The 27,241-nt window shown below is 45.3% G+C and overlaps 1 protein-coding gene across 1 annotated transcript in view; it reads right to left on the bottom strand.

The window, feature by feature from the left end:
- Positions 1-799: 799 nt before the first annotated feature.
- The window catches only part of TMEM178A (transmembrane protein 178A), a 413,629-nt gene continuing 387,187 nt past the window's right edge, over positions 800-27,241 (bottom strand). The window contains exon 4 of the mRNA XM_069235049.1: positions 800-1,930. Within this exon, the coding sequence (XP_069091150.1) occupies positions 1,689-1,930 (242 nt within the window). The 3' untranslated portion in view covers positions 800-1,688. The remainder of the gene's footprint in view (positions 1,931-27,241) is intronic.

The raw sequence follows: 27,241 nt of genomic DNA, 5'->3' as shown, positions 1-27,241 counted from the left end.
AAGCAGAAACGTTAGTCACAAGAGTTACTTTGACAATTTTGTGGCTGACTGAAAGCTAGATGCACCAGGGACTCTGCAGTAGGTGTTTTAAAATCGTAAGTTATTGTTAAACCTAGCGCCCCCCCTTGTTCTGCGCCCTCACTTCTCCCAGTTCAGCGTACAGCGTGGCTGCACCAATCACACTGTCCTAAAGCTGGCCTTACTTCTCAGTAAGAGCATAGAGTGCTGGACCAAGTTTATGCCAATGATTAGAAAATCTCCACAGACGAGTCTTTTCAGGCTTGTCACTCACAACCGTGCAGTATCTGGAATTACTGGAGAAACTTGATCCGAAGTACTATGCTGGCTTGGTCAATCTCTCATTTTTTATGCTGTTCCGAATTCCACCTATATCTCGTGCTCCTGAAGTTCTTTTTCGGCCTCTCAATGCCTTTCAAGCAAAGTTATCCTTACCTTCATCAGAACCAACAAAAGAAGCATGAATGTTATTTTCCTTCTTGGTCCAACGAAATGTGCCAGAACCTACAACAAATAGAATTATTTTTTGGATCTGTCTGTTAATGAAAAAAACCTCTTTACTGAGTGAAAAGCTTTTCTGTGACACTTTTGGTTGGAAGCGATCATAATGCTTACTGACATCAGTTGTTGATTTTTCACTGTTACAATCCGTTTTCGTGGACAATTTCCCATCTGTGGCTGAAAAGTTGTTTTGCGTTGACTCGGTAGTCTGCACACATTCCTGTCTAGGAAGCTGAAGCCAGAGCATTGAAACCCACAATATAAGACAAGCAGACAGTAAGAACAAAAAAGGGCTGTTTAATACTGAAATTCAAATGACATCATAAGATGACACTTTCACCAAAGATGGGACTTTAAAAACTGCTGCATAGCGTCACCGAACATGTTTTACAACATCGTATTTTTTGTTTTTTTTAATGGTCATACTATGTTGGTTTTGGTAAAAAGAAACACAAAGGAAACACTTCAAGGAAAAATGGAGCATAGTGGCATGGAATTCACAGTATTACATCTGCGCACCAGATGTACATGAGGCTTTTAGGAGTTGGGCGCATACTATGATAAGGTACAGCATGTCAGCATTGTACGGCAGATTTGACACATCTCACAGGGCCAAACACACGACGCGATGAGGTACACTTTTGAGGAGGCGTCTCAATTCCGAAGATTTTGCATTCGGGATTTTCAAGCAGGAGTTTAGCAGGACACCATTATGCAACTTAAACTGTCATATCTTTCACTACAAATAGAAATATGCAATTGTTAAAAAAACGAGTGTACATCAAAACTGGAAATAAATTCATACATAACTTCCATCCAATTTGACAAGTATCTGCAATCTACCTTTCCCCATCTGCTAGAAGAGAAGACACACACTATGTTGCATAAATTATAGTTCTTTAAAGCACTTAATTGCACAGTATGTTGGACCTCAGAAGGATTCGCCTTTAATCTTGAGCCACGTGATATTTTGTAGTACTGTATAACTACACGAGAACAGCTGCATCAGTTTCAATAGTGTTTTTCTCTCATTGTGCTTGATGTAACAATAGTAGTTTCTCCATGTTTTTCAGAGTTTTAGAGTAACACTGGCATTCAACCAGTGTATGGTAGAAAATTCATCCGCTTAAGTGGAAGGCTTGAAATGTCTGCTTCCGCCCAGGAGGCAGTCATACGCAAGAGTCCCTGACAGACTTCAGCTGCATTATCTTCGTCCTGCTCAGAAACGGGTACGCAGTGCAGAGGCATCCAGCTGCAACGATGAAGCCCAGGCTGCACCAGGCACAAAACAGAGACCAGCTATATCCGTGTTCCACGTCACTGGGAAGACTGTAAATTAATTTTGGATGGCGATTCAGGTCGTATGATATACTGGCTGCATAAGTGCATAAAGAAATGGTGCAAAATATTCCTAACAACGAAAAAAAAAAGATATGGTTAGTACAAATGATTAAGGCGAACAAAATCGAGCAAGTGATTGCTTTTAGGACATTGAGTAACAGACATTGCAATTTTGTAAAGCAAACCATTGGCAACGACAGTAGGTCTGGCCTTGACAAGCTGGTGTGATGGTTAGTTTTTTATTGCGAGCAATGAAAAAAGAAAAATGCTACCACCACCTAAACATGATGTTGGTTTGCTAAGAACAAAAACGTTTGTGTTTTTTTAAGTATGGGTGCTTCCTATTTGGCAAGTGTACTCAGAAACGGTATAAAAACCATTATATTTTTTAATAAACATCACATGCAAATATGAGTCTCATTGCTACAAACAAAAGGTTCCATTGGCTTGGATTACAGCAACCTGAAGCTAGTTTAAACACAGGAGGACTAAAAAGGATGACGAATTGAAAGAAAAGCAATGGCAAAGTAAAGTATTGTCTTACAGCCTAGGTGCTGAATTGCACTTTTTTAGGGAGATATGAACATGTGATCAGGGATAAATACGTCACTCAGTAGTATTAAAAGGCAGGTAGTTTGGATAGGTTGAGCCATTGTTACAAACAAAACCTACACACTTTTGTCAGTCTATCATACGTTTCTAAAATGTTTTATAAAAATATTAATACGTCTTAAAGGTTATTATTCAGGATTTAGAAAGAAATCACAACTTTTTCACAACTCCTAAATAATTTTCCCACATAGACCTCTACGATACAAAGTCTACCCAAAGAGTTGTCTTACTAGCTTTGCTTTTCCCAGGGATGAAGACTTCAATTAATAAACATTGAATAGGTCATTGTCAGGCTATTAGAAGTGCTCCCATTGCCCAGTTTGTGAAAAGCAAGAAGCAGATGTTCACCTGTGGGAACCACATATTCCAACAACTCCTTTTAATAACAGGTCTTGGCAAAGCCAATAGGTCGGGTGTTCACCACAAGCTTTTATGGCTTTGTCGGTGTTTGTTTCGGTATTATGTTATTTTTTTTTTTTTTTTTTTGCAAAACTTAAATGTTGGGGAGCTGCAGGGCCCTCATTAATCTAAAAAACAATTAGCTGAAAAAAATACTTCTTTGTCTCAAAAAGCACATGTTGATATGGTAGTCCTTGGCAGTTAAGGAAACTACTTTGTGAATGAAGGTGCTCCTAAAAGCTTAGAATGGCATCACTAAGACTGAAGTTAATCAGTGGCTGAAGACTGCTGTCCTATTGCCCCGTGATGTATGCTATAGTGGGCAGAAGAAAAATGTAAATGACACAAAACCAGACCGACGGATGAAGGGGGTTGTCTTAAAGTCCCTTTAAGCAAGTGGATTATACATAATTTAGTGAAACCAAAAGGTCTTGGCTAATGCCAGCCCTACAATGAAGCCTTATAATAACTTCCTTTGAGAATGGATTCAGTAATAGATACAACAGAAATGTAAATTTTTCTTGTGTTCTTATGCTATGGTAGTTATGCCTTTTAAATCTGTGGCTATTCGCCATTTTCTTTAGCAAAACGTGGTGTAAAATATACAATTTTCGGCTCCATTTTTCAAAAGTTTCAAAGGGATCCCTCCAGTGCCCCTATGGACACGTATGTTCATCGGCCCCCACCAATTTGAAATATCATCAGCAACCAGGGATCCACTGGCTGAATTTCCTCCATAACATACTCCACAGTTGAGGAAATTCTGCCTGCAGTTTCTTGTCCTTCTTTAGAGTTTTCTCCAGAAATTGGAGGATTTTAATTCCCTCCAAACTCCAAAATAAATGAGACTGTGAGTGTTTTAAAGATGACGCTCAACGTGTTCACCTTCCTTACTCCAGAGATATCCGGGAAATGTGTCACTGTCACACAGAAAGCAGCAATTAGCAAAGTCTAATGGAACACAAATGCATGTAAAATTGAGGGATCATGGTTTTTACATGTAGGTAATGGTGGCAGGTACTGTGATCAAAGATAACATAATGCAAAATGTGATCAACCCATACCAGTAGTCTCTGACACGTAGATTGGAAGCTGCCAGTACCAGCATCAGCTGTCAATTTTAGCAGTCTGCCTTACAAAAAAGGCTGGTTGGCAGCACCAGTGAGGTGCAGACCCTTGAAGAGAAAGCCACGCAAGTCAATGGTGCTCATCACATACACCTGCTTACACAAGGTGACTGACAGCACAAAGCTTGTAACATTACCAGTGACCATGCAGCTTGAAAGCCATCTCCTGATGATGGTAAAGCAAACTTCACAATGCTTATCACACAGCATGTGAGAGCTCAGGGCTGGGAAAAGAACAGAGTAGCTCAAGTGCAGGGACTGAGGACTCTGAGTGGAAGTGTGTGCGCTTAATAAAAGAGACAATCTGATGGCCTTGTCTGATATGGTAAATGTTAGAAATTGAGTCTTTGGTTAGCAATCAGGTTACCCCCTGTCCAAGCAAGGACCCTCACTCTAGTCAGGGCAAAGGAGAAACACACCTGGTTAGCCCCTACTCACCCCCTTAGTAGCTTGACACGAGCAGGCAGGCTTAACTCAGAAGCAATGTGTAAAGTATTTGTACCAACACACACAGTATTACAGTGAAAACACTACAAAATGGACACCACACCAGTTTAGAAAAATAGGCAATAGTTATCTAAATCAAACATGACCAAAACGACAAAAAGCATAAACAATAAAGCACACGGGGAACCGTGCGTCGGAAAAGACAGTGATGCGCCGATTCCTTCCTCGCAAGGGAGGCTGTGCGTCATTTCTTCTCTGGTCGGGTCGGCGATGTGTCCTTTTTCTCCCTTGCAAGAGAGCGATGCGTCGATTTCCATACAGGGCACCTCGGATCCGCACAGTGTCGGGATGACTTTGATGCCCAGGAATGATCTGTGGAAAGACCGGTCGCACGGTGATAGAAAACTGTGCTGTGTGGGGTTTGTGTCGTTATCAGCAACGGGTGTTGCGAGTCATTTCTCCAGCCGCGATGAATTGATCTCCCAGCCGCGATGCAGGTGGAGCCTCGATTTTAGCCATGAAGCCGTCAGCGTGTCGTTTAGCAGTCGTGTTGCAGATGGTGCATCAAAAATTTTCCTGCACAGCGTTCTGTGTGTGGATTTTCAGCTCTTGTTCTGTCAACTTCATTCAAGGGCCCGGGAGCTGGATAGGACACCACTTGGTAGGGCAGGAGTCTCAGCAGAGTCCAGGTGCTGGCAGAGGAAGTCTTTGACGGTCCTGAGACTTCAAAACAGGAGGCAAGCTCAGTTCATGCCCTTGGAGATTCTTCACAAGCAGGAATATACCACAAAGTCCAGTCTTTGGCCCTCATTACAACATTGGTGGGTGGCAACCGCCGCCCGCCAAGTGTATGCGCCGGGCGGCCGCACTCCCGCGGAGGCCATTTGGAGATCCCCGCTGGGCTGGTGGGCGGAAACCTGGTTTCCGCCCGTCGGCCCAGCGGGGATGTTGGCCGCAACATGGGAGCCAGCTCCAAATGGAGCCGGCGGTGTTGCGGCAGTGCGACAGGTGCAGTTGCAGACAGTGAAAAGCTCCATGGGGCCGTGGCAGGGGCCCCTGCGACTCCCCTTTCCGCCAGCCTTTTCATGGTGGTTCATACCGCCATGAAAAGGCTGGCGGGAGGGGGACTCATAATCCCCTGGGCAGCGCTGCAAGCAGCGCTGCCCTGCGGGATTACAACCGACGGAACAAAAGTGTCCGGAAGTGATCTACTTTTCAGGTGTTTGGGGTCCAATTGAAGTAGGCATACCTCAAAGGAAAGTCTCTGTTGTTCACAAGATCCTGTGTTGCCCAGGCCAGGCCTCAGACACACCAGGTGTTTGGAGACTGCATTGTGAGTGGGCAGGCACAACGCATTCAGGTGTAAGTGACCACTCCTCCCTCCACTCTAGCACGGATGGATCATCAGGATGTACAGCCTGCACCCCAGCTCTCTTTGTCTCACTGTCTGGAGGGGATTCACAAACAGCCCAACTGTCAAACTGACCCAGACAGGAAATCCACAAACAGGAAGAGTCACATAATGGTTTAAGTAAAAAAAATTCTACTTTCTAAAAGGGACATTTTCAAACTGACAATCTAAACTTCAATAATAGATGTATTTTTAAATTGTGAGTTCAGAGACCCCAAACTCCATTTTTCTATCTGCTCTCAAAGGAAATTCTGCACGTTACTGTTATTTAAAGGCAGTCCTCATGTTAACCTATGAGAGAGATAGGCCTTGCAACAGTGAAGACTGAAGTTAGCAGTAGTTCACTGCTAGGACATGTAACACACATTAGTACATGTCCCACCTTTAACATACACTACACCATGCCGATGGGGCTACCTAGGGCCTACCTTAGGGGTGCCTTACATGTGTAAAAGGGGAAGGTTTAGGCCTGACAAAGTTGGCACCACTTCTAAAACAAATGGGCACGTCTCTTCATTATAAGGAAAAGTTGTTAGTTTTCAGACGAGAAGAGCTGTGCTCAAAGAGTAAAGGCACTGTAGCCCTTACATTAAAAATAAACATTTCTCAGTGTTCTTCCACCATGAACGCTAATGCCTTTGCAGGGACATCTTTAGGATTTAGGGGGCCCTGGCCCATGCTTTTTTTAGGGGCCCTGTTCGGAACAGCTTTGAATTTATAATCCACTTTCAGCTTTTTCATACCTTCTTTGGCCAGGTTACCGACACTGCATAGGCACACTGGTCCAAATTCTAAATGTGTGTCCATATACTATTCAGGGAGTTGTGATATGTGTTTTCAATACTGTAACACAGCAGCAGCTTGCTAATAGTATTGAAAATAACTTCTGCACTTCACTGCCATTTCTCATATGTGAGGTTCTGTTTGGATCTAAAAGGAACTTTTAGATGCATGGTGTTGAAAAACAAACATTTGTCTGCAATATGTCTGTAATAGACTCCCACACACCATTCGCACTAAACATAAATTTCAGGAGCATTTTATTTAAAACAATTTATGTTTAAGAATCATTCAAGGTCATCTGGGCAGGACAGTGTGGAGAATAGAGCTGATCTATCAGGGGGCCATTGGAAGACTGGGGCCCTGGGCCATAGCCCACTTTACCCATGCCTTAAGACATCTCTGGCCTTTTGAAGTTATGAAACAAGCTAAAATCACTGAAATATCAAGTTTGATGGAGGAACCTTTTGAGGAATCATTGCACCAACTGATCAAAATAAGTGACTTCTGCCAGCACAAGGTAAAAGAAGAAACTGCTATGTCCATTGATCAAAATAAACTTCTGTACCTACTGTTAAAAATAAGAAACTGCTGTACTGCTTGTCTGTATGAAAAGTGAGGCTCTTACAGAGATGGTCTTAGTAGGAAGACTTAAGTCAAACGAACGCCCAGCCCTTATCTACGAGGTTAACCCTCCAGAAAATATTTCTAGGAAACTGATTAGTTTCCTTAGAAAAACCCTTGGTGACATGCTTCATCATTAGGTCCTTCCTATTCTGCTGCAGAACGAGGCGTGCTGCTCCAAACAGATTACGTGGGACCACTTCATATATGAACCACTATTATAGTGATTAATAGGAGGGTGGGGGTCATAAAAAGGATTAAAAGTACCTGCCTCCCAGGTAAACTGTGTTAATAACTGCCCTAGTGGTGGCATGGTTAAAAACGGGGTGATTGGGGAGCGTGGTCTGGCCACGGGCGAAGATGGCCGCCTGAAATAGGAGCTCCCCGTGAGGCGGTGGTCCCTGATTGGGAGTGGGGGTGCTACAGATACCGTGCATCCTCCTGATTAAACCCCGGGGAGCCTCCTGGAACTGTGCTCCGACCTGCGTGCTGAGAGAGAGGCCCACTCTGCAACTCCAGGGTGCCTGGAGAGCAGCGAGGAAGGGAGGCCTACCAGATCGCCCAAGTTCACGGCTTATCATGATAGCGTTGAGCAGCTGTGGGTTGGCAGGGAGAACCCCGGTGAACCGGCCCGGCGCCCCCCACATAAGAACCATAGCGGCATAGGAGGAGAGGACCCTGGCCCTCCCCATCTGCATACGGGACCTCTCCTATCTCTAACCCTCCACCCGCCGCCTACCCAGTAACTAATCCAGCTGAGCGGAAAGCTGCTGGGTTCTTTACGAGCTGAGCCACTCCGGCCTGTAGCCCCGCAGAGAGGGCACATTCATAAACAGGAGAGTGGTCATTGCAGCAACGTCGCCAAGGGGGACGGTGGGAGATCTTACTCAGCCCCTTCTGCCTCCAGTGCGTCATGAGATTCTGCTACGATGTATTTACTTGGCGGATCAGAGGAAGGAAGGGAGGCTCATCTGGATATTAGCGCCCGGAACACAATAGCCCCATAACGCTCTGTCTTGCTTCACTATATAAAAATGTTGCCCTCCGAACCAGGTGCCCTCTTTTTCTCTGCCCTCACCGAGCCTGCCTGATACTGGACTGCACCGATGGCCTGCCTCAAAGTAGACCTGGCATGTGAGTCTTCGGGGTCACCGCCACCCCTATGGATACAGACTGCAGAAGACAGCAAGGTCCTAGGAGCGGGGACAAATGACTGCAAGCGCTGAGTGACTCTCGCCCCCACCCTACTTCTGCACCAACCTCACTGTATGATCAGGTGAAGGACCCCTCCGACGGTGTAGCCCAGGCAAGGGAGGCGGCCTGAGGAGGGTGCCTCCCCCCCCCAGGGATCAGAGACTCTGTACCGGCTGTGACATCCAGTTACCCCTCCTCTCTCCCAAGAAACTTACCCTACCTAGGGAGCCACTGTCAATGGCACAATCCAGCAGGCACTGCGCGCCCCGCAACACTATACCACCTGAACCATCCCACTCTACAGGAACAGAAACTGACCCCCCCCCTTCGAGAGTTACCACTACTCTAGACAGCCTCGGGCCCTAGATAGCGCCAGAACCGCCACTGGGGGTGCCTCTACCCTCTCCTCACCTTCCCATCTCCTCCTCGTCGATACTGCAACACAGGAACTCACCACAAGAGGGGCTTTCAGACCTCAGACCCGCAGACTGTATCCGCGTAACAGGTCCTGCAATGCCCGGCGGCAAGACATCAGATAAATTCTCAGGCAAGGCAACTACTCTTTTCCAAAGCCCTCTAACATTCACGAGCCACATCCCTCGCCACAGGATTGCACCCGACTGCCCAGTCTCATACCATGACCGAACTGGCGCAGGAAACAACCATGGAACGTATACTTCAGGAAATCACAGCTGTGGGTCGTAGGCTTGAGGGAATGGACTCTGCTATAACCTCATTGACAGCAGAGACGAAATCCATGCGCTTAGACTTAGCATGCTTCCAGTCCTGGGTGACGGGGCTGGAGCAACGATTTGTGAACGTGGAAGATCATATTAATACTACACAAGACAAAGATCAGGAACCTTTATACCTCTGAAGTAAGCTGATAGACTTGGAAGATAGGAGCCGCAGGATAACATCAGTTTTTTCCCGGAACACACAGAAGGTACAGACACCCAATCCTTTCTAAAAGCTGCCCTCCCCTGGGTCCAAAATGACAGGATGGGGCCCCCAGACCCCAACCGATCATTGCTTATCTTCTATGACACGGGCAGCCCCGTCAACTCCTCCTAGCGGCCCGGGTTCATGGACCATTTTGGGCAGAGGGAAGCGACATCCGAATATCAGCTGACTTCTTAAAGGAGACCAATGACCATAGGAAAGCGTTCTTGTCCCTCAGACCTCGGACTATGCCAACTAGATGTGAAATATGGTCTGTTTGAGCCACTGAGAATGTGGGTCACCAAAAACGGTGTGTCCAAGGACTTCAACGAACCAGAAGACCTGCGACTCTTTCTGGATAGTCTACCGCCCCAATCCATGGATACAACTAATCCGTCCCAGCCTCAGGAATCCCCTACTGACAATTGGAGTGCTCCATCCCCACCAGCCACCCTGGGGGGAATAGGTCGCCATGCAACGGAAAATCATCTCAGAGACCTAGAGAGACTCGCAAGGACACATGATGACAGGGGACAAGTATTTCAATCGGTGGTGCTCCACACCCAGTTATCAGACAGAGATAAGTGTCGCCCCACCCTGAAACCCATCTTAACTCCCACTTGAAACCGCAGCCAGGATATGAGACTCTAGAGGGCCCGGAGACCTGCTCGAGGATCAGAGACATCGCAACTGACCCGCCGGACAGCTGAGTATCTGACCGCATGTTGATGTTATGATGTTGCGATGTTTTCCATTATGCTCTAGATGTGTGTTAACCAGGCTACGGGTGAGCCTTATTCATTTGTCATGTCTTTTATAACACTGTTCGGTGCTTTAAATAGCACTGCCCCATTCTCACTGTTTCCAGTCATCTCTCCTTTCCCCCCGCCACCTCTCCTTTTTGATGTGCTTACTGCCTTGTTGGTATACCAGACCCCTACTGATGTAGAAGAGGAGTACTGAGGTCTGCACACGATACCGAGATACATGGGAGCAGCAGGTTACTAAGCATAACGGTAGGGCTGCGGGGACAGCAAAGGACGCAACACAACGTGCTCTAGGGTACCCAACTATACTGCGACGCACTTCCGTTGGCACGCTGTTCGCTTGTATTTCCATCAGTCCTAGGACGACCATGCCCCCCCAGCCCTACCACAACCGATGTAACCACACAACTGTTTACCAACATTGTTGCAAGGGACTATTGCAGACACTTACGCAAACAGGGACCATACCACTGCTTTCCAACCCCCCCACCCCTGCCCTGGAGATAACTGACACAGGAGTTGCACCACTACATGCTTCCTCACCGTCGACCTGTCTATTTCTCACCCTCTACCATTGCGCCCAGTCTTGTATAATATCCCCACATGACCTACATATGGCGGCGGGTCATGTGCACCCCGCCCACGATGGGGGCCCACTTAGCCGAGCGTGTGGGCTTCATAGGTTTGGACCCGCAGTCCACAGATCCGGACTCGTGGGGCTTTGCTCCTCCCTTTTATTCAGCAGCACTTCTCTCTTATTGGTTAGAATCTAGTCTTCTTCTTGCCCCCCCTTCTTCTTCTTCCCCTCCTTTGTCTTCCACCTCTCTCCCCTTTCTCTCTATCTCATCTATTCTCTTCCCTTCCTTCTCTCTTTCTTATTCCTTCCCCCACCCTATACCCCCTCCCGCCCGTCTCAGCTCCCTTCCATACCTCTCCCCTGCACCGTCCCAGGTGGGTACCTGACGCCCGGCAGTCACCTCTCCTCATACCACCTTGTCTCTACCCGCACCATCCCATACAGCGCCCCCTCCCCTTTTTCTCCACACATAACTCATCTCCGTTCACTTGCTTCCCCCCACACCCCTCCGGTTCCTTCATGGCTGGTCCTGTCCTCAACACAGTCAGCCCACCACAGATCATATTATGGAATGTTAATGGTCTGACACATCTTGAGAAACGAAAGAAGATACTTTCCTACCTCCAATCTAAACGGGCTGATATAGCTCTTCTTTAGGAGACACATCTTGACAATGCCAAATCCAGTAAACTGCACTGTGACTGGGTGGGTAAGGCGCTCTTTAGTTGCTATCCTGCACAGCAGTTGTCGGCGTGTGGCGCCTCAAGGAAATGCAGGGGTGTGATATTGCTCCGTAATTGTTTCAAATCGTGGACTGACCCAGAGGGGAGATATGTATTAGCCAAATTAAAGATAAGAGACTCCACAATATGCGTGTGATCCGTATATACACCGACCGGTCCTAAACAATTGTTTTTCCTGTATATCAACCGCCTCGTGGCTAAAATAGGGGCAAACAGCTATATATTAGGGAGAGACTGGAATCTGGCCAGGGATGCAGTGTTCGATAGGACTGGTACTCTTGATGTTAGTACCTACCATGACAAGGCTATTCTGACTGATTTGATGGCGGACACTGGGTTGGTGGACTACTGGAGGCTCACACACTCATCCAACAGAGAAGACACTTTCCTGTCACGTGTACATGGTACTCAATCCCGATTGGATTATTTCCTTGTATCACACAGCGTAGTGGCCCATATCCAGACACCAGAATACTGGAATGTGGTCTCATTGACCACTCCCTGATCCACATATCTGTCATTGCGGGCCTAACATCCCTGGTCCCAAGCCCTGGTGCTTTGCCGTCCATCGCTACCGTTCTCCCCAGGGCAAAGCGCAACTGCAGGCCCACATATCCACCTTCATGAGTGACAATGCCGGTACTGTTGACTCTCAGAGGGTTCTATGGTCTACAGCTAAAGCAACCCTGCGGAATTTTATAAGTGGGCTGGCGAGAAGGGGGTGGGTGCTGTGCACGAGGCCCTAAGTGAGGCCTGCAGAGAGGGCTCCCTGCAATATCCAAAAGAGCAACGATAGCGGTCATACCAAAACCAGGACGGAATCCGCTACTCTGCGGCAGTTATCGGCCCATATCTCTCCTGAACGGAGATGTCATGATTCTAGCCAGCGTTCTAGTGGCCCGCTTGCGCAAAGTTATCCCGTCCTTGATTCACAACACTCAAGTGGGGTTTGTACCGAGGCTTACCTCTAGGCACCACCTAAGCACTCTTTGCCATATTCTGTGGGAATCCAGGAATATACCGGATGAAGCTCTCGCTCTGTCCCTAGATGCTGAAAAGGCATTCGACCGCACTGAATGGAACTACCTGTTTGCGACTTTGGAAAAATTCAGACTACAAGAACAATTCATTTCCAAAGTCCGCCTGCTCTATGATCACCCCATGGCGCAAGTCAACTGCAGGGGCTTTCTTTCAGACCCTTTCCCGATTTGTAGAGGGACACGGCAGGGTTGTCCTCTTTCACCACTTTTGTTTCTGCTGGCGATGGAGCCGTTTGCGGCTACAATTCGTCAATCTCAGTTGCTTACAGGGCTACCTCTGAAGGGGGGGCTCAAAACTTTACCTATGTGCCAATGACATACTACTCATTTTAACAGACTTGGGGCGATCCCTACCAGCCCTACTTGATATTATTGAGGGATTTGTGATTCTATTCGGTTACCAGGTGAACTGGGACAAGAGCGAGGCACTGCCCCTCTCACTAGTGACGACAAGGGCTGCGATACATGGTTTTCCGTTCCGAGGGACCCCACACCACCTTAAATAGCTAGGGATACTTGCCAACCGAGGACCAGTAAGGGTAGTGGCAGATAACCTGGACCCTCTCGTTGTTCGTATGAAACTGGACTTTGAGAAATGGTCACATTTGGGCCTCTCCATGTGGGGCAGAGTACAGGCAGTCAGAATGGTCACGCTCCCACGTTTTACCTACGTCTTGGGCATGCTACCCCTCCAGGTGCCCCTCTCGACCCTACAGCCAGTAGATGCAGCGATCTAGTCCACGACTAGCATCAGCTAAGTTGAGGGCACACCGTTCTTACGGTGGACTGGGACTTCCCGCGCTCGAACACTAAACCCTTGCCCTTCACCTATCCCAGCTGTATACATGCTTCCCGGAGTTCCGGAACAACCACAATGGGTGGTCACAGAGAAACTACTGCTCTCCCATCGAGGTGGCCTATGATGACTGTACTGTACCAGCTCTTCTCAAACCAGCCCAGCCAACCCGATCCTGAAGGCAATGCATGCAGCATGGTGCAGAGCGCATCGCTTACTCAGAATACACCCTCTTCTGCACGCCCAGGCCCCACTATGGGGAAATGATAACTTGTGTGTAGCTACCCTCAGCTGGCCACAATGGTGCGTGGTCGGTATTGACAACCTGGCCCAGGTTATTGAAGGAGGAGTACTCAAACCGTTTGGAAAACTGAGGGGGGAGTAGAATCTACACCCACGGCAAGAATGGCGCTATTTACAACTTAGGCACTGTCTCCGACAGAGTATGGGAGCCACCCCTTGGGTACTCCAGCCCTCGCCAATAGTTGCCTATCTTAAGACGTAGGGTCACTGTAATGGTTGGCCTCTATGGGGTAAGTACACAACATCTATATTCACAGCCCCTCCTTGACACGCTACACTCTAAATGGCAGGCCCGTCTACAGAAGGTCTATGGCGAAGAAGATTGGTCAGACATAGTAGACGCCCTGGACAGGAGCACTCGAGAAGCCCAATTGAAATTCTTTCTCTTTAAAATAATCCATGACTGGTACTGGACCCCTGAGAAATTACACAGAGCTGGACTCTTACCACATGCGAACTATTGGTGCTGCTCGGACACCCGATGCGACTTGCTCCACATCATCTGTGAATGTCTATCAGTCCAGCCCCTGTGGGAAGCAGTGAGCTGTACCCTAGATGCCTCCTTACCGCTCTAATCACCACCCTCCCCTTCTCTCATACTCCTTTATGAAACAGGCAGGACCTCTCCCCGCCCTGTCACGACCGCAACAGAGACTGTTGCACACAGTGCTGGCGGCAGCAAAGATGTGCATCCTCCGCCACTGGAGATCGACCATTCCCCCTGCCCCTGAAGAGTGGATTGTGGCAGTGGTTCAGATAGCTGCATACAAAAGTGTCATTTATAACTTACAGGACCAGGCCACCCTATTTAATGAGGTATGGACTACTTTCCTCACAGGGGCACCATAGACCACTCGCTACCAACCACCCTCACTTTTTGTCCCTATCCGTCACTGTAGCCATAGCAGTGACACCAGTTATCCTCCCTCCCCTCTAAACCCTCCACCCCTCCCCCTTCCAATCCTCCCCGTTCTCTCCCCCAACGCCCTTCCCCCTCTTCCTTGCCACCTCAAACCCTTCTATGTAGCCAGTACACACAGGGCGTTGGGTACTCTCTGGCTCTGGATCATTGTCACTGTGCTCCCCTATTGCACCAGTCCCCCCCATCATAAATCCATCGCTCTTCAAATAATACCTCCTCTCTTTGTGGGCTCCTTCTTCCTCGGAACCTAACGTTTGCACTTTCCATCCCTCTTCCTGAAACCAGTCCCTCCCTCACCACCCAGTCCTTCTTTCTCCAGACTACCCTTCTCCAGTTAACCGGACTAGTCTACCCTGCAACCATTGTACCCCCCCGTACCCCTTCAACGTGCCGTTATACAGAGCTTCAGCTTAACTACACTTACCATCATCTGGACCCACAGTGCACTACCTGTCTCTAACCTGTTCCCCCTGAATGCGTCCACTTACCAATCTACAGTTAACACCTCTCTTTTGCCAGCTGTTCCACCTACCTTTCAATTCCCCCTCTTTTTTCTTTCCTTTTCTCTTACCTTTCCTTCTTCTTACTCTCTCTTTTTCTTCTTTCATACATCTCCTCCTTCTACATCAAATGCCCTCTACCAGCGCTGCTGCGGATCACTTGTCCTGCAAATCAGAAATAGTGACCCGATCATACATCCAGTGACGGTTGTTCTTCTCCGCACCCTATGTACCTCTCCCAGCCTCACCTGTGTCAAGTCCTGTGCAGCCCTCTCGTATTATGACTTATGGCCTTCAGCATCTAGTATTTGACCTGTATGATGGATAGGCCACCCCACACACTGACTAGAGGTCTGCAGACATACTGCCTATTGTAATGACGGAGAACAACTCACTAGGACTATTCAGAATCCCCGGTACTATTGTATCTAGGATGCAATCCACTAACTGAAGTGCACCCCTTTTTCTCTCTGTCTCTCTCTTTTCCTTTTTCACTTTTCCCTAGCCCACTCACCGTCAACCCACATTGCTTTGAAAAGTTATTGATCCCATTTATCATTTCCTAAATACATGGTGATGTATTCTAATACGTTCTAAATCTGAACAGCTTTCTGAACTATTGCAATTTTCTAATTAACAGTCTCAAAACAAAAAAAATGGGGTGATTGGAAGGGGGGTGTTTAATGAACCTGCCTTCCTAATGGTGGTCTACTTGTTCCTAGCCTACCCCTCGGCTTTTTATCAGGACCAAGAGTGTCTCCCTGGTGCCACTCCTTCTATGGGGAATGTGTCAATACACACCCCTACTGTATGGTCAATATATAACCATACTACACCTTATTATCAGTGATCTTATTTAACCCATAATTCATAAATCGAGAGTTAACCCGCCTTCACATGGCAGGGTCTTGCATAATTGCATATAAATGTTGTGCCTATTATAATAATATAACACCCATAAAATGTAAAGGTCACATCTGAATACTAGCTTTAGTATTAATAAGTGTGAAAAGCACACAGTGATGCCTGCACACTGAGACGCAACATAGAAAAAACATATAGCATATAAAAACACATCATGTACATATTAGAGAATAGGATAATTTGACATGGATCCTCCATTGTGGGGGGGGGGGGGGGGGGCTATGCACTTGTAGTCCACTCTGCAAAGATAAACACAAGAGTCATGCTGTGTCGCTTGTCTCCTGTGCTACTTAAAATAGAATAGTACTTACTACTCTAAAGCGTCACTCCCGCTAATCAACCTGTCTTTCTCCTGGCTGAGGTCCGAATGTTATAAGCCTCGGTGAACACGGCTCATTAATGAAGACCGATTGTGCGTTATCTGGAGCCAATTACGCGTCCTCTTGCAAATGAGTAACAACTAGACTGATAACCATACAAAGATGGTGCCCCCAGATGTGTTCCATTGAGGACCCCTCCTCAATTAAGGCAGCTAATCGGACTGCCTGGCAGGAATACTGCCATTCCAAGTTGCGCTTTAAAATGGGAAGCTACTCCCTCAAAAACTAGAGGGGGGGCAAAAGAAATAAGAGGGGGGACAGGAGTGGAAAAATTAAAATAGAAGCAGGGAGAAGAAAAAAGGGGGAGGGGAAATGGGAGTGGAAAAAGAAAAATGAAAAGAAAGAAAAAGGTAAGGGAGGGGCTCTGAACAAAATCTAATTCGGGGGTAAACTAGACCTCTGGGATAAAGGTCTGTGCACAGCTGAGGTCATGGATATAGTGGATGTATCATTGGCCACTAATACTGTATCAGGGCCTATAGAACAGAGGTCCTGGTTAGTAGGTATAGTGAATCAAACAAGGTCACTAATAATGTATCAGGGCTTATAGAACAGAATAAGCATAGATGACAAAGAGGCCTGCAGTGTATACTCCGTAGTAAAGGCATTGTTCCTCCATTGTTGTGGAACATACCTAGAGCTATGTGGAATGTCAAAAATTATAAGGGGGGATGCAGACAGAGGCTCACCTCCTCGCCATGGTGTAACTTGGCCCCAAGGAATGTCATCATTCAACTCCCTTACATTAGTTTGCAGTTTAATGACCCATCCTTGTTCCTTGGTGAACAGTCTGGACTCACAGTTAGACCCATCTTTCAGGTGCTCCAGTACGACCCACTGATAATCTTGTACTATATGGCTAGAGTTGCTGAGTGGGGCAGGCTGGTGTAGAGACTTTCTACATCCAGTCCTTTCAGAAATTGAGTGGTGGAATCAAAAGTCAGATCTTCAATTAAGCATAGTACATCTTTAGTGTCTTTCGAGTATGTATCAGTTTTCTGGACAATGGGTCTCAAAAAGGCATCCGCAAAGCGAGAGAGGGGTTTCAATATAGATCCTATTCCCGATACTATGGGTTGTCCAGGTGGACTTTGTACATTTTTGTGAATTTTGGGAATCGTATAGAAGGAGGGGTATCTGGGATTTTTTTTACTAGGAAATCTCCTTCTTTTTGAGTTATCCAGTCATGTGCTAATGCTTGTTCTACCATGCTACTGATCTGGAACCTAAGGAAGTTGGTAGGATCTTCTGTGAGTTTCTCATAGTTACGTACGACCCCCAGGAGTCTGAGACAGTCCGTTCTGTATGCTGTGGTAGACTGGATAACCATGGCTCCTCCTTTGTCTGCTGGCTTGATGACTATGTCCTGATCGTTAGCTAGTTCTTTGATAGCTGCTTTTTCTTCTCTGCTGGTGTTGTGGAAAATCCTCAAGGTACCTAGGTCTATCTCCCTTGTATCCCTCATGAATGCTTTCTCAAACGCCTGTATCTCCACTGGTATTGTTGTGTTAGGTGGTGTAAATGCAGATTTTTTCCCCTCAAACCTGTATCTCCCTGCATCCCGCTATCCATTGGTTTCCTTTCAAAGAAAGCTCTCAGTTTTATCTTTCTGATGAACTCATTAATTTCACAGCTCAACTTGGATTTGTCCAAAGGGGCAGTGGGTACAAAGACCAAGCCCTTTTTCAAAACCTGTAATTGAGTCGGTGTTAGTATTCGATTTATTAAGATGTATTACTAGGATACTCGGTTGCTCGGGCCTGCCTGATTGCTCGGACCCAGTGTAGTGTCCTTCGACATACTCCATGTCACCACCACCCCCACTTGGATGTACCCCCCTCCCTTTCACCATTGGGAATCTACAAATGCTACTTATGCCCAGCACCAATTTAATCAGGCATGCCCTTTTTTAGGGGGAGGCTGAGGACACCCAGAGGAAAGAAAAATGACAACTCCAGTTACAGTGGTCCACTACCATGGAACAAACAGGGATGATGACACCGGGTGGTGACATGGAGTATGTCGAAGGACACCACACCGAGTCCGAGCAATCAGGGATGAGCTATTTACTAATGTTCCATTCTGTCTTCTCTACTTTTATGGGGTAAATCTTAACATGTACTACCAAGAAACCGCCTCTGCAACAGTAATTTGAGTGGAAATATAGATGTGCAGGTACTCACTATTCAGGGAACATATTTCTTCCTGAGAAGTGGCTGTACTCTCCTATTAAATATATTGCAGCAGTACTGAGAAGTTTCAGTAGTCTCCCTCTCAAATTAAAGTGTTGGCGCTCAGCACCATCAGTACTGGTCCATTTAAAACACGGCCCTACAAGGATTAAAGAGAGACTGCTACAGCTCTAAATAAACAGGAAAACAGTGCATCTAAAACCCTGGTCAAAAATATAATTTTGCTTCAGCCAATATCCAAATGGAAACTGATGAAACTTACTCGAGAAGGGATAACTGAACAACAAACAAAGGAATTAACAATAGGTGTTTTGGTACATGGACATTGAGTGATAAGAAATCAGGAGGAACTGACAGGGAGCACTCCCCATTCATGAATAGACATGCATTTTAAAAAAAATATGTTGTAAATTGCTATCACCTACTGTTAGTGTCACATGGAAGAGAAAGCCCTTCCCAGATCCGTTGCTGGGAACAATGAATGCAATTAAATAACTTCAAAATGTATTGACCAAAAGTAAGCTTTAAAAAACATAAGTAAATATGTGTTTGTCTACGACGAAGACTATTAACTGCTTATTTGTATTTTAGGTTTAGTAAGAAACAAAGGTTTTACAATTATTATACTATGTATGATAGAGAAAAATAGTTTAGTTATTTTTTTCATGCTGGTAATACATTCAGTAAGTTGTGAGAGGAAGTTTTTCTACAGATTCCCGGATCAAAGTGTGGGACTAGTAAGAATTGCAGCACGTTAAAAGGTCACCCTCTTCGTGACAAACAGCAATCTGTCTGTGCTAAAATGTTTCATCCCTTCTCTTAAATTACAACTTTTTTTATAATCACATTTTTTATGAGTTTTATTAATCTCAAACAGGTCAATATAACACAAACCCATTTGACAGTATCTCACTTCTCCCTTCACGCCCACGCCCTTTACCACTTCACTGCCCACTGTCTACTCGGCCTCTAGTAAGTTGTATTCTGACAGGTCCGAGAGCCCGGCGCAGTGGCTGGCAAATGCATGTGAGCTTGAATTTTGTTTGTAACTTTTGAAAGGACCTGATGAGGGATCTGCTCCAAACATTCCCCAGAGTTGTGATCCCAGTCTTATCCCATTGATCAAACCCCTCCAACGGGGATGTGTGGCTCAGCCAAAGGCCACTCCACAGCGAGGTTTGTTGAGTAAGCCATTTGTCCCAGCCAGTAAACCTATATGCTCCTCACCAACCTAGAAACACTGCCCTCTTGACCTTGGGGTTATGAGTTGGAATGTATCTACCATACAGGAAACTGATCATATTATCCAGCCCCGGTCTGATGAGTTATGCTCAGTAGGCAGGTTACCACACCACCGAGTCACCCAGTCATTAATGACCAATAGTTGGGAGATCTAATAGTAAATTTGGACACCTGCCATTCCTGAGCCACCTTGGTATGTTGATTGTCGACATTTGTCCCAAGCAATGAGTGGGGTAGGGCCTAGCCACTGAAAGAGGCGAATTAGGGCTGTGACATTAGCAAACTATGCATTCAGGATTATGGGTGGAAAATGTTGTAATACATGTAAACACCAGGCCAGTAACATCTTTTTTAAAGAGGGCTACCCTTCCTAAAATGTTTCATGGACGTCTGGCACAATTCTGTAAGTCTATTCTAGTTTTGTTGAGAAGGGGAGTAAAGTTAAGGCTCCATGTAAGTTCCAGCACTACTGATATATATATGTGTGTGTGTGTATATACAGGGAGTGCAGAATTATTAGGCAAATGAGTATTTTGACCACATCATCCTCTTTATGCATGTTGTCTTACTCCAAGCTGTATAGGCTCGAAAGCCTACTACCAATTAAGCATATTAGGTGATGTGCATCTCTGTAATGAGAAGGGGTGTGGTCTAATGACATCAACACCCTATATCAGGTGTGCATAATTATTAGGCAACTTCCTTTCCTTTGGCAAAATGGGTCAAAAGAAGGACTTGACAGGCTCAGAAAAGTAAAAAATAGTGAGATATCTTGCAGAGGGATGCAGCACTCTTAAAATTGCAAAGCTTCTGAAGCGTGATCATCGAACAATCAAGCGTTTCATTCAAAATAGTCAACAGGGTCGCAAGAAGCGTGTGGAAAAACCAAGGCGCAAAATAACTGCCCATTAACTGAGAAAAGTCAAGCGTGCAGCTGCCACGATGCCACTTGCCACCAGTTTGGCCATATTTCAGAGCTGCAACATCACTGGAGTGCCCTAAAGCACAAGGTGTGCAATACTCAGAGACATGGCCAAGGTAAGAAAGGCTGAAAGACGACCACCACTGAACAAGACACACAAGCTGAAACGTCAAGACTGGGCCAAGAAATATCTCAAGACTGATTTTTCTAAGGTTTTATGGACTGATGAAATGAGAGTGAGTCTTGATGGGCCAGATGGATGGGCCCGTGGCTGGATTGGTAAAGGGCAGAGAGCTCCAGTCCGACTCAGACGCCAGCAAGGTGGAGGTGGAGTACTGGTTTGGGCTGGTATCATCAAAGATGAGCTTGTGGGGCCTTTTCGGGTTGAGAATGGAGTCAAGCTCAACTCCCAGTCCTACTGCCAGTTCCTGGAAGACACCTTCTTCAAGCAGTGGTACAGGAAGAAGTCTGCATCCTTCAAGAAAAACATGATTTTCATGCAGGACAATGCTCCATCACACGCGTCCAAGTACTCCACAGCGTGGCTGGCAAGAAAGGGTATAAAAGAAGGAAATCTACTGACATGGCCTCCTTGTTCACCTGATCTGAACCCCATTGAGAACCTGTGGTCCATCATCAAATGTGTGATTTACAAGGAGGGAAAACAGTACACCTCTCTGAACAGTGTCTGGGAGGCTGTGGTTGTTGCTGCACGCAATGTTGATGGTGAACAGATCAAAACACTGACAGAATCCATGGATGGCAGGCTTTTGAGTGTCCTTGCAAAGAAAGGTGGCTATATTGGTCACTGATTTGTTTTTGTTTTGTTTTTGAATGTCAGAAATGTATATTTGTGAATGTTGAGATGTTATATTGGTTTCACTGGTAATAATAAATAATTGAAATGGGTATATATTTGTTTTTTGTTAAGTTGCCTAATAATTATGCACAGTAATAGTCACCTGCACACACAGATATCCCCCTAACATAGCTAAAACTAAAAACAAACTAAAAACTACTTCCAAAAATATTCAGCTTTGATATTAATGAGTTTTTTGGGTTCATTGAGAACATGGTTGTTGTTCAATAATAAAATTAATCCTCAAAAATACAACTTGCCTAATAATTCTGCACTCCCTGTATATATATATATATATATATATATATATATATATATATATATATATATATATATATATATATATATCCCCAGATATTGACAACTTAAACGTTTGATCAGGATAACTGTCTGCCACTTGTCCATATCCTTGTCCCTTTTTAATGAGACCAAAGGGGATGGGGATGTATGCCAGATTGTGCAAATGCCGGTGGCCTCCACAAAAAGCTTCAGGATGTGCAAAATACAGAGGGCTGACGTCTGGGGAGTGGCCAGGAAAAAAAACACATTATTGGTGTACAGTGCCACCCTCTCTGTCTCCCTTTCCCATTGCCAGTCTCATAAATAAGAACTTAGGGTTACTTAGGGGGTCATTCCGACCCCGGCGGGCGGCGCCTGCCGGGCGGAGACCGCCAAAAGACCGTACCGCGGTCAAATGTCCGCGGCGGTCATTTTGACTTCCCCGCTGGGCAGGCGGGAAAGCCCCAGCAACGATGAAGCCGGCTCCGAATGGAGCCGGCGGAGTTGCTGGTGTGCGACGGGTGAAGTGGCACCGTCGCGATTTTCAGTGTCTGCTTTGCACACACTGAAAATCTTAATAGGGCCCTGTTAGGGGGCCCCTGCAGTGCCCATGCAAGTGGCATGGGCACTGCAGGGGCCCCAAGGGGCCCCACGACACCCGTTCCCGCCAGCCTCTTCCTGGCGGTGTAAGCCGCCAGGAACAGGCTGGCAGGAAGGGAGTCGGAATCCCCATGGCGGCGCTGGTTGCAGCGCCGCCGTGGAGGATTTCCTGGGGCAGGGGAAAACCGGCGGGAAACCGCCGGTTTCCCTTTTCTGACCGCGGCTTTACCGCCGCGGTCAGAATTGCCCCTGAAGCACCGCCAGCCTGTTGGCGGTGCTTCCTCCGTCCCCGGCGGTCCATGACCGCCAGGGTCGGAATGACCCCCTTAGTCATAAACGTGACGAATATCCTGTCCACCGTATTACAATCTTCATAGGCTATTATAGAATTGTAATACTGCGGACGGGATATCCGTCACGTTTGTGACGGAGTAAATCCCTCTGACAAACTAAATCAAGCCCTTAATTGTAACCCCTGCAGCATCTGAGATCGCAGTAAACACTGAGATGCTGAGTCAAAGAGGCTCCTAGAGGACTCCGGGAAATGCATGCATCTTTGTCCAGATAAGGTTAACTTATTTGTGTACAAATACAAATGCTACCATACACTTCATCAGCACTAGCATGAGCTAGGACAACAGATGTAATGCATATCACACTGAACGAGCGGTCCTTAGCATTTTCTGAGGAGCTGCAGGGCATTCACATAAAAACAAAGAAATGTTTTTAAAAATTGTTAACAAAAAAACTACTTTATGGTGAAGTGATGGCCCGGGAGTGTAATATATATTATGGGGATGATCACTTTGTGTGCAAGCAAAATACAGTCATTCACATTGAGAAGAGCCACATGGAGGAGAGCCAGTAACAGAAGTAGGCTGACTATCTGCCCCATGCAGTATACTGTGGTGGGCGGAACAGAAATGTGAATGACAATGCAGCAGACCTGTGGATACAGAGGGATAACTGGAAGCCCTCCAAATGTATGCATTGTATAGGAATTTTTGTTTGAAAACCAAAAAGTCTTCTTTTGTGCTTACAAGTTGGAAAGATTACTCAGTTCTACATATATATATATATATATATATATATATATATATATATATATATATATACACACACAACAGAGCTTGACACTACATTAAAAAACAGGTTATTTTGTTATCAAATTTGAATAGTGGAAATACTTTTTAAGGACGTGATGAGATTCCAAAATTTAGCATCTAAGCAATCTTATCCAAGGGACAGGGAACTTCCAGGTAGGTATTGACCAAGATGGAGTCACAGGGGCCCCTTGCAATAAACATTTTAATTATTTTTGAAAGATCCATAATATCATATAATTTGAAAAGAACAATTCCAGTGCTTCCTAGTAGGCATGAATACTTAGAACAGATACCCTAGGAATATATAACATAAACCCTTTTTAGTTTTGATGCACATCACAATGAAACATGATCTTAAGTGGTCCAAAGAAATAGTAGTGGCTCTAAAATGTAGCCTGTTTACAAAGTTAAAACACACACAAATGACTAAAAACAACTTACTAGCAGTCACTGGCAATGAAAGGCACTGCTTTCTTTGTGGATGTGCTCCATGTGAAAGAGTAGAATGCTGTCACTCAGAATGAAGTTAGCTAATGGTTGAGTAACTGACCCATTGCCTTTGGCTGTATGCTATAGTGCAGTGCTTCCCAAACTTTTTAGACCCACGTCCCACTTTTTAGAATGGCGAACGTTTCCGACCCAACTAACTTTAATGGATATGAGGTGATCAGTTTTTTAATATAACTAAAGCATCGTGTTGCAGTGCGATTTCATTTACAGACAGCAGATTTTCCATTGAAATGGCCACTAAATTTGCACATACTTATAGTTTTACTCATAAAACTATACGGCACACAAATGATAACAAGTAAAGTACGGGCTTCAATGAATATTTATCTTTTGTGCATCAATGAGTGAAGTGTCTTGATTTGTTTTGAGCCTATGAAAATCTTTGCTTCCAACACACTTTAGCGTTATAAAAGAAAATGTGCTTCATTATCACTTTCCCAACTTCTGAATTTGTACAGTGTATTTACAGGTATTTACATTTTGTTGTGCGTTACAAAATATTTTATCCAACAGCCTTTCCTTGCACACTCACTTTACCCCAGCAAGCCTGTCACGTAATTCTCTTTACTTTTCTTTCTCTGACTGCAAAGTGAGAGGAGTTTGTAAACACAATTCCAATGCTAAAAACATAAGCACCAATTTTTCTGAAGACATAACCTGACATTTGACTTTTGTCTTTTAAGTGCAGCAAATGTGAAAATATAAGTACAGAATTTAAAGGCATTTTTATTTATTGCTTTGACGTTCACGACCCACCAGTTATCACTCCCAGTATTTTTGTCTTCCTGGAATACTTGCTATAAAATGTTTGACTTTTCATGAATTCTAAAATATTTCCCTGATTACTCTTGAGAAGGTCTGACTGTTGCGGATCCATGTGATTGTTTACATGTGTCTCACATAATGTGCACGAAAATATGCTAGTGAACGTTTTTGCATGTAGAAATATGATGTCAAAGTCCATTTGCACCATTCTCTATTAATAGTTGGGTAAACTCCTTTCTCCTATACACCTCTCACTTTTGGGCGGGGCAGTTTTAGCTCTGTTGGCACCTAGTGTGACAGGCTTTCATGGAACCCCACGATTCCCATGACGTGATTCTCCATAAATTCCCTCTCTACCACTCTCCACCAGTGCACCTCCTTTCTCTGACATACATTTATTTTTTTATAGTACTACACATAGTTCACTTACACTCAGCTCTGTGATCTGCATATTGCACATTCTTTGCAGCAGGCACATTAACAGTCCACGCTGCTTTATAATGAGCCAAAACTGCCACTAGTCAAAATTCAGATCTATCACCAGTAGGAACATTAATCACCAAACATTTTGACATTTTTATTGTTGCCTGAAAATGGCTGGACGCACAATGAATTTCATGTGCTTTTAAATCTAAAGTTATTTTTAAACATAACGGCCACTCCAAAGTCAGCGCCAAGTGAGGCTGCATTGGCTGCACCACCCTAAATCTGGCCCTGCTTTTGGGGGTGTTCCCTCCTCATTAACCCGGTCAAAGATGTATTATTGTCCTTGCATTAGCAAATATAAATAGTAAGAGTGGCAAATAACCTGCCATAATTTGCAAATTCCCACAAACTTGTCAGTAAGTGGGTATTCTAAAACAATTGGCTGGCACCTGACAAACAGCCCCTCCCCCCACGAACTCGCACCAGCTCGCAATGACAAAATTTGGCCACATGAAAATTCTAACAAGCTAGCTGAATGTCTTTGTGCTTACATTGGAAATAACCCACTCTTTATTTTGTGAATCAGGACGCAATTTTGCCTTCACCTTAATTATGCACCTTCATTTCATGAATGTACTAAAAACAAAACCTTTGTGATTCGGGCCTATAACGGTTAAGTGGATCGAGCCTGTGAAAAAACAGTTAAGACGTAAGCCATAAAAGGAGGTCATGTAGAGTGACCCAATATATTTTGTATTTGACACTGGTAAGGTATGAGATAAAGGGTTACGTGCATGATAGAAATTAGATTATCGTATTGCTGTGTACAAATTTCAGGGCAATTATGTAAAATTGCCCAAAATAATGTGAACTGTGATTTGCGAATCTTGCAAGAAAATTGAATGTGAGGGCATTCTGCACAATGAAAGGTTGTGCAAGATACTAGCAAGAGGGCTGGCTTGAGGATGAAATATCCTGTGCAAGACATCTTCTCGAGGCAGTCTCCCGTGGGACATTTTCTGCTAAAGCCAGTCCTCCACTCCTGAAAACTGCAGTATTTCACATGTGAAATTTGTGGAGTTTCAAAGAATGTGAAAATCACTGGTATAATAAAGATTTTACCCAGTCCTAGTTATATAATAGTGTAATAATAGTTCTAGACTGTTACTATGAGCAAACATCGAGTAGTTTTGAATATACTTTTGTAACGTTTTTACCCTTAATGCTAGCATTCTTATCTACTGTCTCTTTTGAATTATCAGCTATAGATCTTCGCTAAATATGGAACATCAAGGGGGTTTCTAGTTCCTACTATCTGTATATATCGAAGGGTTTCTTTAATTTTACATATCTGATAGAGACATCTAGCCACAGATCATTTATGTTTGAAATTCCCAGGTGTCAGAATGGATCCAGGCGATTTTTTGTGAGCAGGACCCCTGCGTGTCGGTAGGTAGCTTTTTTGGGTTCAGTATGGTATCTACAGCGTCGTACATACCAGAAGTGACACTACTGTCTCCTATATGCGTCACCTCTATGCAGAGACATCTTTTCTTTCTGTGCAAGTTATCGCTGATCCAGAGGAGAGCTAACCCTTTGTCAGTTTTTTGGGATGTTTTGTTGAGTGTTTTTGTGATGTGTCAAGGAATGTTATGTCATGTCAGTCACAGACCCCCATCTGGTCTGTTTGTGGTGTCTTGAGCATGATCATGACTACAAGTCGTGCTCAGACTGCTGGGCCACGCCACCAAAGGTTTTGAGGGAGCAGTCCCTAAAGCTGCATTCTTCGACTTCTCCTCGTCTGCAGCCGATGAAACGAGCAAGGAACATCGGCGTCCCGGCACGGTTTTACAGAGACATTGCCTGGGTTGACTTTGTGCCTCTCTGCTTACCCAGGAACCAGAGAGACCGACTCAACTCAAACACTTTTAAGAGGCAATTTGCCAATCAGGTTCCAGGCCGATGGCTCCAATCTCAGCTCCGATGGGCCTC

This window comes from Pleurodeles waltl, chromosome 5 (assembly GCF_031143425.1).
Source record: "Pleurodeles waltl isolate 20211129_DDA chromosome 5, aPleWal1.hap1.20221129, whole genome shotgun sequence".
Lineage (NCBI taxonomy): Eukaryota > Metazoa > Chordata > Amphibia > Caudata > Salamandridae > Pleurodeles > Pleurodeles waltl.
This window is presented reverse-complemented; position numbering and strand designations above follow the sequence as displayed.